Source organism: Quercus lobata, chromosome 4 (genome assembly GCF_001633185.2).
Source record: "Quercus lobata isolate SW786 chromosome 4, ValleyOak3.0 Primary Assembly, whole genome shotgun sequence".
In the NCBI taxonomy this organism is placed as follows: domain Eukaryota; kingdom Viridiplantae; phylum Streptophyta; class Magnoliopsida; order Fagales; family Fagaceae; genus Quercus; species Quercus lobata.
In genome coordinates, this window is record NC_044907.1 from 76,163,388 (window position 1) to 76,177,059 (window position 13,672).

The 13,672-nt window shown below is 31.8% G+C and overlaps 1 protein-coding gene across 1 annotated transcript; it reads right to left on the reverse strand.

Moving 5' to 3' along the window:
- Nucleotides 1–2,239: 2,239 nt before the first annotated feature.
- On the reverse strand, nucleotides 2,240–9,163 carry LOC115985822 (RNA polymerase II C-terminal domain phosphatase-like 4). The gene is made up of 6 exons (XM_031108722.1): nucleotides 9,068–9,163; nucleotides 8,670–8,850; nucleotides 7,378–7,667; nucleotides 6,056–6,241; nucleotides 5,936–5,974; nucleotides 2,240–2,545 (listed from the first exon to the last, which is right to left on the reverse strand). Exons 1-6 carry the CDS (start codon nucleotides 9,131–9,133, stop codon nucleotides 2,240–2,242), a joined length of 1,068 nt encoding a protein of 355 aa, XP_030964582.1. The 5' UTR covers nucleotides 9,134–9,163.
- Nucleotides 9,164–13,672: the final 4,509 nt, after the last annotated feature.

Here is a 13,672-nt window from a genome sequence, read left to right on the forward strand (position 1 = left end):
AAATAAGATTAAAACAATATAGCAGAACACTTGCATTATAGGATTTCAAACAACAAGTAGACAACTTAAATTTTGGTCAAACCTCAGGTGAGTAAAGTGTCAAATTTCAAATCACAAATAGACAACTTAAATTTTAGTCAAACCACAAATGGGTAAATTGTAATAACCTTAAAAGAATAACCATCACTCTTCCTCAATTTTCTTCTGTCTCTAATACAAACTTCAGATCCAAAAAATTAAGGTTAATTTCGCTGTGGGGAATTTTGAAGAACAAGATCTATAAATCATCTATTTTCTTATTTTTATTTGCTTTGTATTTAGTGGGGAAACTTTAAATTTTAGTTTTGATTTTCAATAAGGATTGTTTTAAATTTCTTTGAAACTATGTATTTATTTTGGTGTAATTAAGATGCACTTTTGTATATTAATTGTTAATTTTTCACATGAATTAGATTTTAGTTTTGATATTTTTCCCTTTGGGTTATCAAGTTTTTCTTCTTGGAAAAAAAATAAAATAATAAATTCAGCACAAGCCTTCTCTCTTCTAATTATTATTATTATTATTATTATTATTATTATTATTATTTTACATTTTATTTTCCCTTAATGAAAGTAATCTTTCCAGTGGTATCATTATCAATGATTCTCCTAAAAAAAGAAGAGAGCCTCTAAGCATGCACTCTTAGAGGCTAGTCTTACTTGTGTGACTCTTAATGGAAGAGGGTTAAAACACTTGTCAAGGATATTGAAAGCTCAATTAGTGTGAAAACACTAAAGCTTGTTTAGACCCCCAATTTTAAATTATGGTTAAATTGCTTTTACTCTAACTTATCTAAGTGTGGAACAAAAGTAAATGAAGTACAATAAATTGGTAACACTACTCTAAGCCATAAGTAAACCACAATGAGCAATAAATGAAAAGCTTATAGAGTAGGGAAGAGAGAAGCAAACACAAGATAACACCAAGACATGTTATCGAAGAGGAAACCGAATAACTCGGCAAAAAACCTCTCCGCGACCCTCCAAGTCGAAATCGATCCACTAGTGAATAAGTTGGAGTACACGAATATCAAAAAGACTCTTCAAGCCTAATCTACCTAATGTACTTAAGCCCTCTAAGCTCTTGCGACCAACGAACGTCTCAGAATCTTGTCTTCACAAACTTTCTAGATCCCATAGTTCCGCTTGATTGTATCCGCCACTCAATGGCTTCTTCCAATGCTTCCTAAATGCACCAAAACTTCTCTCAACACTAAGAATGGGTAAGGTAAGTGTTTGGGCTAAGAACCTCTCAAGGATGTGTAAATGGAGAAGTGGGAGTAGATGGAAACTTTAGAGAAAGGATGTAGAGAATTGTGGGTAAAATAATCTCTAACTCTCAAGTGTTTGGCTAGGGTTTCTCTCAAAATTTTCTTCAGAAAATACTCCTTTTTCTTCTTACATTTCGTAGGTAACAAGGGTTTATATAGTGATGGTAAAAGATGAGAAAAGTCACACTCCAAAAAGTAATAGGCAGTGGGTTTTGCGGGTCACTTACGACTTGGCCTGAGTCGTGAATCACTCGTGAAATCCAGCCTGTCAAGACTCTTCAAATTCTAACATGTGCTTCTCACATGGCTTGTTTCGCAGGTCATCAGTCGCAAGTCTAGTTTCGAAAACCACTTCTTCACAAATTCTTTACCAAACTCTCACACAAAACCCTTACATAAAATTCCACAAAAATACATGGAAATGATTGAACAAAATTACAATCAAATTTTACACGGAATTAAAGCCAACATAAAGATAGTTGTAAATCACAACTTTACAAATGTAGCAACCAAAGGACATGTGTCGGTACAAGGAAAATTTGGTAGTCATTTGTTGCAAATAACCACCCCTCACTTGCATAGTGAGGTGGTTTTGGGTCGGAAAAATCACCACATTTGCCTATATATGGAGGCCTAATTCTATAAGAAAAACCAGAGAAATTATTCAGAAACACAAATAGAACACTTTCAGAGACCATTAGATTAGATTCTTAGGAAGTAGTTTGTCACCTGCGATCATTTAGTTCTTTAGGCCAGTAAAAAGATCTTCATTGTCTTATGCTTGTAAATTTATGTCTCGTTGTGTATGTACTTGTGATTTCAATCAAGTATTTAAGTTTGTTACAATCAGCTATTGTTAATTTCAGTTTGATCTGATTTACTATTCAATTAGAAGTAATTTAGTGTTAGTTCAATCCAGTAGGCTCAAATCAGTTAACTTTGTTGACAGCAAAGTTCTGTTCAGGTTGCTTTTGCCACCGATAATCTGCTGCCAGTATCCACCGTGGAAGGACCAAAAACTTCTTGTGTTTCACTGCCCATTGAGCCTTCTTTGTTCCAACATCTGTTGAGACCACATGCGTTACGAATGAATCAAGCTTTGTCACACAAGTAGCTCCCAGCTGTTCTGCCATCTTCCACAGATGTTGATTTTCAGCCCGGTCTATGGTGGGAAACGCTCGGCTGAAGACAATTTTGCACCCCTTCAGAACTTCTTTCTTAACTGTTTTCAGCATCTGCAGAAAATAACATAAATATAAAATATCTTTATTAACACAAATCTTCATAAAGAAAAGCCAACTTGTCCATAATTCTCCTTTTCAAAGTTTTTAGGAAAACAGGCAACAATTTATCACATGGGATGAGGGAATCAACAGACAAATATTAATAAAGTCAACACCAAACATTTTAATAACTGATTTCTGATCACAAAGAACACATGGTGTCCATTCAATATATTTATAACAATCATCAGCCTGCTTTAAGTAATGTTTTACTGAGAATGCATCTTCACTACTATCCCAAAAAAAAAATAAAAATAAAAATAAAAATCAATATATTACTAAAAGCTGAAGCGTGGCATTTATAGCTGCTGAGCTCCTGTTGTGCCACCTCATCACCACGTCATTCGCCACATAATTAATATTTATTCCTATTTTTTTTACAAATATATATATATATATATATATAGATTATTGACTTTACATATTCATCTTTATCAGTTTTAACATCTATATATAATTAATATTTATTCCTATTTTTTTTACAAAAAAAAAATATATATATATATATATATATAAATAGATTATTGACTTTACATATTCATCTTTGTCAATTTTAACATCTATATATATTTCTTTTTTATTTCCAATTTTCCTATAATTTTTTTTTTTATATTCACTTATTTTTTTAAATATTTACATTTTCTTCAACCTTTCTTCTTCCCTCACCTTTCATCTCCCCACTACCCTCTACTTTAATATTGCTATTCATCCTTCTCTTCATCTTCCTTTATTTGTTTCTTCTTATCCCTTCCCTCTTACTATAATTTGTCACTCTTTTCTATTCTTTGCACAGTTTTCTCTCACAAAAAGGTTCTCTCTCTCTCTCTCTCTCAATGTTTTGGTGGATTTTTAATTTTTATTGCATCTCCGCTTTAGGTTGATAAAATTTTGTATTTTTAAAAACTCTAATTTATGTTGATACAATTTAGTTTTGTGTTTTAAGTTATTATTATTATTATTATTTTGCTCTTTGATTGTTAAATTTTATCCGATTACGTTATAAAAAATTAAAGATAGTAGATAATAATAAAATAGTATTCCATTACATAGCATAATTTGGATAATTTAATGTTTATTGTTATATCTTTTAATTTTTCTTATTTTTTTCTTCTCTTCCATTTTACTCAATATTGAAATTCAACCACATCCTCCTTATCATTAAATTATTTATATTTTCTCTCTCTTTTTGTTTTACAAAATAAAAAATGTAATATTTTACTTAAATTCAAATAAAAGAAAACTGTGCTCATCAAATTGTACTCATTTTTTTTTTTAACATTTACACTTTCTTCAACCTTTCTCATTCTCTTTACCTTTTCATCTCCCCAAAAATTCTACCTTGATATCACTCTTCCTCTTTCCTTTTATCTTCCTTTATTTTATTTTTTTATATTATCATCCTCTTAATATAAATTTATCATTCATTCTTCTATTCTTTACATAATTTTATCTCACAGAAAAGTGGTTATTTCCCACTCTTTCTCCCTCAATTTTTTGGTAGATTTTTATTTTTATTTTTCTTGCATCTCTATTTTAGCCTGATAAAGTTTTGTATTCTTTAGAGCTCTATTTTGGTTTATGGGATTTAGCTTTGTGTTTTAAGTTTTTTTATTTATTTTTTATGTCTTTGATTGTTAAATATTATCATATTTCATTATAAATAATTAAAAAATAGTATATAAGAATGTACTATTATTATATTACATAGAATTATTTGGATAAGTTAGTGTTTATTGTTATATATTTTATTTTTATTTTTTTTCTCATATCATTTTATTTAACATTTAAATTCAACCACATCCCCCATATATATCATTAAATTATTTATATTTCCACTCCTTTTTTATTTTTAAAAATTTTAAATATAATATTTTGCCTAAATTAAATAAATAAAATTGTCCACATTAAGTGGAGTAATGATAGGGAAACACTCATTCTCACACCCAATGCATCAAAGGAAGAATGAAATACAAAACAAATCAAGTTAGAAACACTAAATAAAAAAAAAAATTAATAATGCATATTTAATGTCATAGAATCATCATCAAATTTTGGAAAACGATAGGTTGCCAGTGGAGAGAGAGAGAGAGAGAGAGAGAGAGAGATGGTATAGAAAAAACAAAACCAATACAAAGTAATAAAGAGTAGATAAAGAAAAAAAAAAAACCAAACGTCAATTAGTAATCGTTGATTGGAAAACAAAGAGGTTGTTAGGAGAAGTAAAAAATAAAATAGAGATTACCGTGTGGAGAACATTAAAAACTTTACAGTGTAGTAACATAAACCGTTTAATTCACTTAAAAAATTAAATCAACAATCAATAATTAAATACAATCATAGTACTAAATTTAAATTTAAAACTAATCAAATTCTAACTATGGAAACCATATTAATTATAACTAAAAAAGAGATGTTCTCTGATAGTAGTAGAAATTGAATAAGAAATAAAGTTAGAAAATTTAAAAATCCATTTTTTGACATTTCATTTAACCTTATTTATAATATATATATATATATATATATATAATTTTCATGCACTATTACTTTCGAAAATCTAATGAACAATCCTACCTCTCATTTATCGTCTTTGTTATGCAAATCATCAGTTAGTAAATATATGATAATGGTAAGAAGCGTTACAAATGAGATCACTAAAAAAAAAAAAAATTAATTAGCCACTATCATTATGGAGTAGTAGTCTATAATTTTACGCATCCAAAAAAGTGAAATATATAGAGTTTTTTTAAAGGTATGTGTAAAGATTCACTATGTGTGTGTGTGTGTGTGTGTAAAGGTAAAAAAAAAAAAAAAAAAAAAGGTATATTTAAGGTTTCTGTTAACTTAAAAACTAATGAAAATCAAATGGTTAATAACTAAAATTATAGTATTAATAAAATATTTAATGAGACCATCCTAAAAAATTTACCGCGCGCAACGCGCGGGTATGCGACTAGTAAAAATAAAAAAAGAAGAAGAAGAAGCAGGATATGCATGATTTAGACCAAGTTACATTCAATAGGCCAGAACACATGCCAGGTTAAGTGAAACCAAGGCAAAATAGGAGAGAGAGAGAGAGATGGTAGTGGTAATTACGGATTTGACAAACATAAAAAACACTACATGAGCCAGATTTAATACCTTAACACAAAAATCATTAATTGTTCCGATTTTCTAGTCCCATTGGGACAAAATTAAAATCGTCCTTATGACAGGAATGTTAAATATACACACATGTAGAGGTGCTTGCCACTGGGGGCCAGGACTGGACAACAAAGGATTGGACAAGTGAAAGCAACTTAGAACAACAAATTCATGTTTCAGTTGTCAAGAAAAAAAATATACCTGCCTCACATCTCTGTCAACAAGATTGTCCTTAAGTTCCTGCAATAAGGTTCCCATACATAAGAATTTATCACACAAGAAATATAACATCTAACATCAACAAGTGAAACAGGGACATACATCAAAGAACATATTATGGATTTTCTTAAGAACTTTAAGCACAGTTGCAAGTGCTCCACCAGTCTCACTTTCATCTCTCTTCAACTCAGCAAGAGATTTACAATTGAAGCGAAATTGGCAACAACTTGAAGCAAAGAAAAAATATCTTTCCATTACTATTAAATTCTCCTTATTCGTTTGCCATACCTACAATAATGCAAAACATTTACATCAAGCTTATGGTAACAGGATGATTGCAGCCACAAGAACCTATAAAGATAAATTGCAAGTTCAAAGGCCATGAAAATGAATCTGAACAAATAACAGGCATCATTTCCCTATGCACCTTTATCTTAAAAATACTTGAATAAGTACACATATATATTGCCTAGAAATAAAATTAAACATATAAAAGAACAACCACATGCAAGCTGGTACTAGGAAATACTGTCAAATTTCCCTTCAACAGCTTCAAACAGATTTTCAAATAACCTTTTATTTTTATGATTTCTAATTGGATTTGAATTTTAACTGTTATTGAATAAATTAAAATTTTGGCTTTTTAAAGAAGTAACAAAACATGAGTTCCTAAGGCAGGAATTAACAAATACAAAATATAGAACTTTGTGTAATTTTTCAATCAATGCCAGACTGCTTTCTAAATTCAATGGTGTTTATAAAACCTGTATATAAGCTTCAGTTTCATGCACAGGATATATTAGGTCAAAAAATATTTCACTTGACTGGATTTTCACAACTTTTGGGAAGTTCTTGATATCCAAATCCAACGTTTCTTCTGAATACAAACCTGCAACATCAACATACCTCCTGTACTAATTTGAATTATCTTAAAGGCATGAGCATCAGTCACATCAGCAAAGTAGAACATCAAATTCCTGAACTCTGCCGTTTTATGGAAGATAACATGAACAAACAAAGATGCAAACTACAATGGCACCTTCGCTCATTCATATTCACACTTGAGTTCTAGCTCATTCTATTTAAACTTCATTGTCTATATGTTTGAAATTACAACTTCAAACATGTTTCCAAAGACACCAAAAGTAAATGATAAAATGATAGGCAAACCATGACTGGTAGAGCCAGTATTGTTCTTTTCTTGACCTGAGTAAGTGCTAAATATTTAAAATAAGGATGAAATTTCCCTTTTCTGTAATCTGAATCTTCCCTACAAATAAGAAGACTTGTAGCGTTGAAAGAACTTCTTTTAGGGGGTAAAACAGAAAGATTAAAAGTATTATCATGTGTAACAAACACTATCAGATTAAAGAGAAAATAAATTGGTTGAGCAGAGATATTCAGCTGATCACAGATGTACCTACCTCTTCTGTATCATCAAGAATCAGAACGGCACTTTCATGCCCAAGAAAGATATCAAGGTCCTTTTTATTTTTTTGGGTACGATCATCACGTGAAATCACTCTACCACTTAAGTACTCTCTTTGAGGATCAAGCAGCTCAACCATTTCCAAAGCATAGGCCCGATCACCCATTGTGTCAATGAACAACTCAAACATTTCACTAGCTTCTTTTTGAAATGTGCGAACAAAGGGCCTTAGCTTCGTCATCATATGCACAGAGTTCACCATGAAGAGACTGCCTTTTGAGACATCTGTCCATTTCATAATTTTTGAATACCATAAGGCCACAAGCACATCAAGTCACTCAAAAGCCCAGAATGTCAAAGAAAAGACAGTGCAACCAAAACCAAAAAAATTAGACAATGTATATTTTTCAAAAAGAATAAACACACATCTTCTGCAGCAGAGCAGATATAGTGAAAAGCAAAGCCAACTTGATAATCAATCAAATCGATAAGGGAGCCTCTATTTAGTTTCCATGGCCTATAGGGGACAAGGACGCAAACAGTGAGGAAGGAATTATTCTTAAATAAATTTGCTTTTTAATTGATGTGTGCTGAATGTTCTATGTTTTTACCACATATCTATGCAAAATGAATACCATGATAGGAATTTTTCCCTAAAATTACCAAAACTTTCCTATTTGCAGTTTGCCTCATGCCTCACGGAACAAAATAACTCATGGTGATATTACAAATGAAGGCAGTATTTAAGCTTTGTCTTAAGTATAACAAATAAATTCAGCCAATATTTCTTTAAAAACGGGAGGGAGGAGGGAAAAAAAGGTGCAGACAAGTGAAAAAGAAAAGGCAGTGCTTCCCACAAGGGCAACAACATTCTGTAGGAAAATCAAAAGATTCCACCAGAAATTCCTCAAAACTTCCCAGTGATTCATGCTTATGGTGATTTTATGACATTAGACTGCATAAGCAATAAATTAACTATATCCTTTTTGTTTCTTTGGAAGTTTTACTTACCTTTGGTTAGAAATCTGAACATTCCATTGAGAAAGCACTCAAATAAAAACTTTCATCAACAGATTCAGAACCAAACAATAATCATTCATGTTGACTTCTAAAAGTTGTACAGAGTGATGATGTTCAAATTGTAACTTACAATAGTATCTAGCCAAGCTAATTAGAGTTGATAATACAAACAAAGAAGCAATGTCACTGCAATACCTGAAAACAATGATATCCTAAATGCAAAATACTATAACAAAGTATAATAAAATATAAAGGTAACAGAAATACCTTGCAAAGAATCTGTTTGGCTCTTCAAATGTTCTTCTTTGGAAGTCATAGCTCTAAGCCCAGTAGAGTTTAGCAGTGTATGATCTAAATCAAGAACCAAGTAAAGCTTTTTGTGGCGTAATAGATTCTTCGTGTCTGCATTTCTATGTCTGAAAATTTCATAATTCTGAAGCCTTATTCCCTGCAAATAATGTCCAAAGTTGGTTCACATCTTTCAAGTTGTAATTCTAAAATTATTTCATATTAGGGGATCATTAGATTCAATACTTTGTAAATGCTACCTCAAGAAATTGAAAATTTTATTAGTATGATAGATATTGTCATCCATTATGCAGCAATGATAACCAAAATTCATAACTCCAAAAAATAGTCGGTCATCTCAATGAAGGGAAGGTTACCTCGTGAATGTAACTAATTGCCGCACCAGATTCCGCCGGCAAGATTTTCCCACAATGATAAGACATTTGTTCAATAGTACCAGGATGTGTACATTCATCCTTCATTAATGGTTGAAGTTCCTCTTTGTTTTCAAATTCCTTCTCCTCCACTTTGCATCTTTGGGTGAGTTTGGTTAAACTTTTTGTAAAAGTGCATAATGAAAAAGTGGAGTTTTCAAAAAGTGCATAATTGAAAAAGTGCATTTTCAAAAAGCTGAGTGTTTGGTAAAAGCTGTTAAAAAGTGTTTTTTGAAAAAGCTGAGTGTTTGGCTAGCACTTATAAAAGTGGCAGTTTGAGGGATAAATTACCAAAAAGGACAATGTATATATAAGAGCATCTCCAGCACGTTAAACAAATTTTTGTACTGTTTGGACAATCAACAGTGATATTTATCTTTTGCTTATCCACTTTTTTAATTTCTATTTTGTAATCAAATTTATTCTTTTTTAATATTTATTTATTCTTTTTCTATTCATTCTCAACAATTATATTTTCCAACAAAAAGTGTTACATCCACAATATTTTTTGCAATACTTTCACAAGAATTATAACAAAATCTTATATGAAAATTTGTTACTAGTTCTAATTTGAACCCATTATTGAAATTATATTTTTACTTGTCAATATTAGCTAATTACTTAAAATTTATTGTGAAAATATTGTGATAATATTTTTAAATTGTGATTTCTAATTCTTTGCCTTTTTTTTCCTCCATGTGTTTCCTTTTCCTTTTTTTTTTTTTTTCCTCTTGTATTTTGTCCACCACACACGTATACATTATTTTGTACACATCCTCTCCTTTTTCTTTTTCTTTACTTCCACAGCTCCCCTTTCCAGAAGCTCCTCATTCTTTCATTCTTTCCTCTTTTATTTTTCCTTTACTTCCACTTGATGATTCCAGAAGCTCTCCGACTCTCTCAATTTCTTCTCTATTTTTTTTTTTTTTTTTTTTTCCACTTGATTCTAGAAGCTCTCCACAAACCACTGCTGGCGCTATACACTTCCGCTTCTTGACTTATATGAAGCAAATTGTTCGCGGACCTGAACTGAACATTGAGAAGCCTCACGACCTTGAAGTTATTGGATACGGAATCGAATCTGAACCCAACACTGTGGGTTCGGTCTTTCTTCGTCTTCCTCTTCTTCTTCTTTCTTTCTGTCTTTCTGCGTGTTTATGGTTATTTGGTCGTGGGTTTGGCTATGGGTTTGTGCTATTTGATTTCTGTAGTTTTGGATTGTGGTTTGTGTTTTGGGTAATGATTTTTCTGTGTGTTCTTTGGGTTGATTTCTCATGGGTATGGGTTGGTTATGATTTTTCTGTTCTTTGAGTTGATTTCTCACGGAGAGGGCAAAGCAGAGAGAAGAGATGGGAGGCCTGAGGTTAGGCGTTGAGAGAACTAATTAATTTCATGGATATTTCCGTAATTCCATCATCAGCAATGGTAACCCATCAAACGTGCAATGCGCGTTTTCATTTATGGATCCTCAGAGATCCATAAATTTTCCGCGTTTAGTTCGCGTTTTTGGCTTGGCTTTTTTCAAAAAGCCCTTTTTGGGCTCAAAACGTGGAAACAAACGGGCACTTTTTAACCTGCAAGTTAATAATGCATAGCATAAGTATAGGTTGGAGTTCAAATTATATACAGTTGAACAATGAGATGAGAGAAAGAAGAACAGGAAGTCAGAGAACACAAATTCCACATAACTATCCTATGTGGCAAACTGCTGTCTATCTACTAATGACCCATGGAATTGGTTGTAATCCTAGAATATTTCATACTATATACTCAATTAACTATAGTGGAATCAAATTCAGGTACCCTTTTAGTAAAATTCAATTACGGAATCAAATTCAAGTGTACCCTTTTAGTGAAACTCAATTGCGGAATCAAATTCAAGTACCCTTTTGGTAAAATTCAACTGTAAAAATCAAATTCAAGTACCCTTTTATTCAAGTGTAACCTTTTGGTAAAATCGAACCATGTGTTTGCATTGGGCAATATATAAATAAGCAAACACACACTAAAGTTAGTTTTGATTTGATTTGATTATTAGGGGCATAGTTTAGTTTAGTTCAGTCCAATTTAGTTTCAGTTAATTAACATAGGTCCCAGCCCTCAATTACTCAAATAAATTTTAAGCACATGATCAAATGGTTGGTTGTATTGGCCATAAAAAACACACACACATCACATGATTTTTGTCGGAATCGAGTTCTTCATCAAGAAACGCTGCAAAGTCTTCAATGCTTGACTTGACCAGTGAATGTGAATCGATCATCTCCACTAATTCACTTTAGATCGAATTACAAATTAACCAAACACAAACACAGGTGACTGGTGTTGTAGCGGGACGGGGCTAGGGTTTGGTCTGGTTTGGTTTCGATTCGGGGCTTTGTGTGTGGGTTTGTGACTTTGTGTTGGGAATTTGGACAGAAGTCTTATACTTACAGCAATTACATCACGGAAACGGGATAATCATTATTACATAATTATTAATATTATTAAATACTAATAATCAATATTATTAATTAATTAATTTGATAAATAAACATACAAATATGAAAATTTAAATAATAATTTAAAAAAAAAGAGGTAAACTTTTTTTTTTTTAATCTCTATCCTATACACCATATTTTAATTTGACTAATAACCTTTCAATTACATCAATTTGATCCTTAACCTTTTAATAACGTGTCAATTTAGTCTCTGTCATTATCTTTTGAATAAAAGTTGATGACGTGTCTAATGGCCAAAATAAAAAATTAACTTCCATTGATGTGAGAATAAACTAAAATTTTATTTTGGTCATTTGTCATGTAAATGTAAATAGCGGCTCACAATTTCATATAGAAGTTTTTTTTTTTTTTTTTTTAGTAATGTATTTTTAACTATTAGTTCTCTTATTCAAAATCTATATGGCCTAAAAAGATGTATAATTTTTGAAATTTCATACACATATACACTTAGATTAAGTTAGAATAGAATTTCTATATTTTATATATATATATATATATATATATATGTGCGTGCGTGTGTGTGTGTGTGTGTGGGGCAAGCAATAAATGTTTCAATAATAACATTTTTTTATAGAGTTTTAACTTATGGCATCCACTCTTGATGATTGTATTCCTTATCATCATGCCAAAACACCAGTCAATTTTTATGTAGGTAGGGATTGAACCCTAAGTCGCTTATTCAAACATCAAAAATTTACTAGTTGAACTAGTTGGTTTTTTATGTAAACAAAGACTGAACTCTAGATCTCGTATTCAACCATAAAAAATTTTGCAAGTTGAGCTAACTGAAACTCACCAATAATGACATATTAGTAATGTATTTTTAATGATTAGTTCTCTTGTTCAAAATCTATGGTGTAAAAGATCTATAACTTTTGTAAAGTTATACTTGATGTAACTTGCAAGAAATAATGTATATATATATATATATATATAACTTAAATTTTTTTTTTGGTTTTGGCATTGAATAGGTCATGAACCCATGATCATACCCTATTACCATTCCCATTTGTCATTTGTCTTATAAGTTAAGAGTCAGTCTCGCTAAAAAAATGGATAAGCCGCATGAAGTGATCTGTGATCATATTCCATAATAAAACCAGTTAGTTTACCATATGAAGTCTTTGATGGGATGCAACTTGTGAAAACAGTGACAAAGAATGCTTAAACATCCAACAAAATAGTTAAATTTCCTTGTTAGTTCAATGATTTTGTTATTATCCTCATCTCTTATTTTCTTTTTTCTCCTTGCTGATAGCCCGTCTTCCAACAAAGAGGAGCAATCTAACACCATTCCCTGATGCATATACACTATTGTTTCCTGCTGGAAACAGATACTGTGATGCCTCAATTTGATTGATTGTGTGACGTGTGTGGGTGTGTGATGAGTCCTACATCGGGTATTTACTGGGTTGAACTGGGTTTTATTAACAACTACAAGGAGCCTCAATTATGACTAGTCCTTTTGAGGTATAGTGCAGATATGGCTAGCGATTTTCCCTGAGTCGTTACATATGGTATCAGAGCCGGCCCGATAATCCCATGTGGGCTCAGAGACATTACCCCACAAAGTGGGCCCTAACGAGGACGTTAGGGATTTAAGTGGGGGAGATTGTGATGTCCTAGTTTGATTGATTGTGTGATGTATGTGGGTGTGTAATGAGTCCCACATCGAGTATTTACTGGGTTGAACTGGGCTTTATTAACAACTACAAGGAGCCTCAATTGTGACTAGTCCTTTTGAGGCATAGCGCAGATGTGGCTAGCGCTTTTCCTTGAGTCGTTACATATGATATCAGAGCCAGCCCAGTAATCCCGTGTGGGCTCAGAGACATTACCCCATAAAGTGGGTCCTAACGAGGACGTTAAGGATTTAAGTGGGGGAGATTGTGATGCCCCAATTTGATTGATTGTTTGATGTGTGTGGGTTTGTGATGAGTCCCACATCGGGTATTTACTGGGTTGGACTGGTCTTTATTAACAACTACAAGGAGCCTCAATTGCGACTAGTCATTTTGAGGTATAACGCAGATGTGGCTAGCGCTTT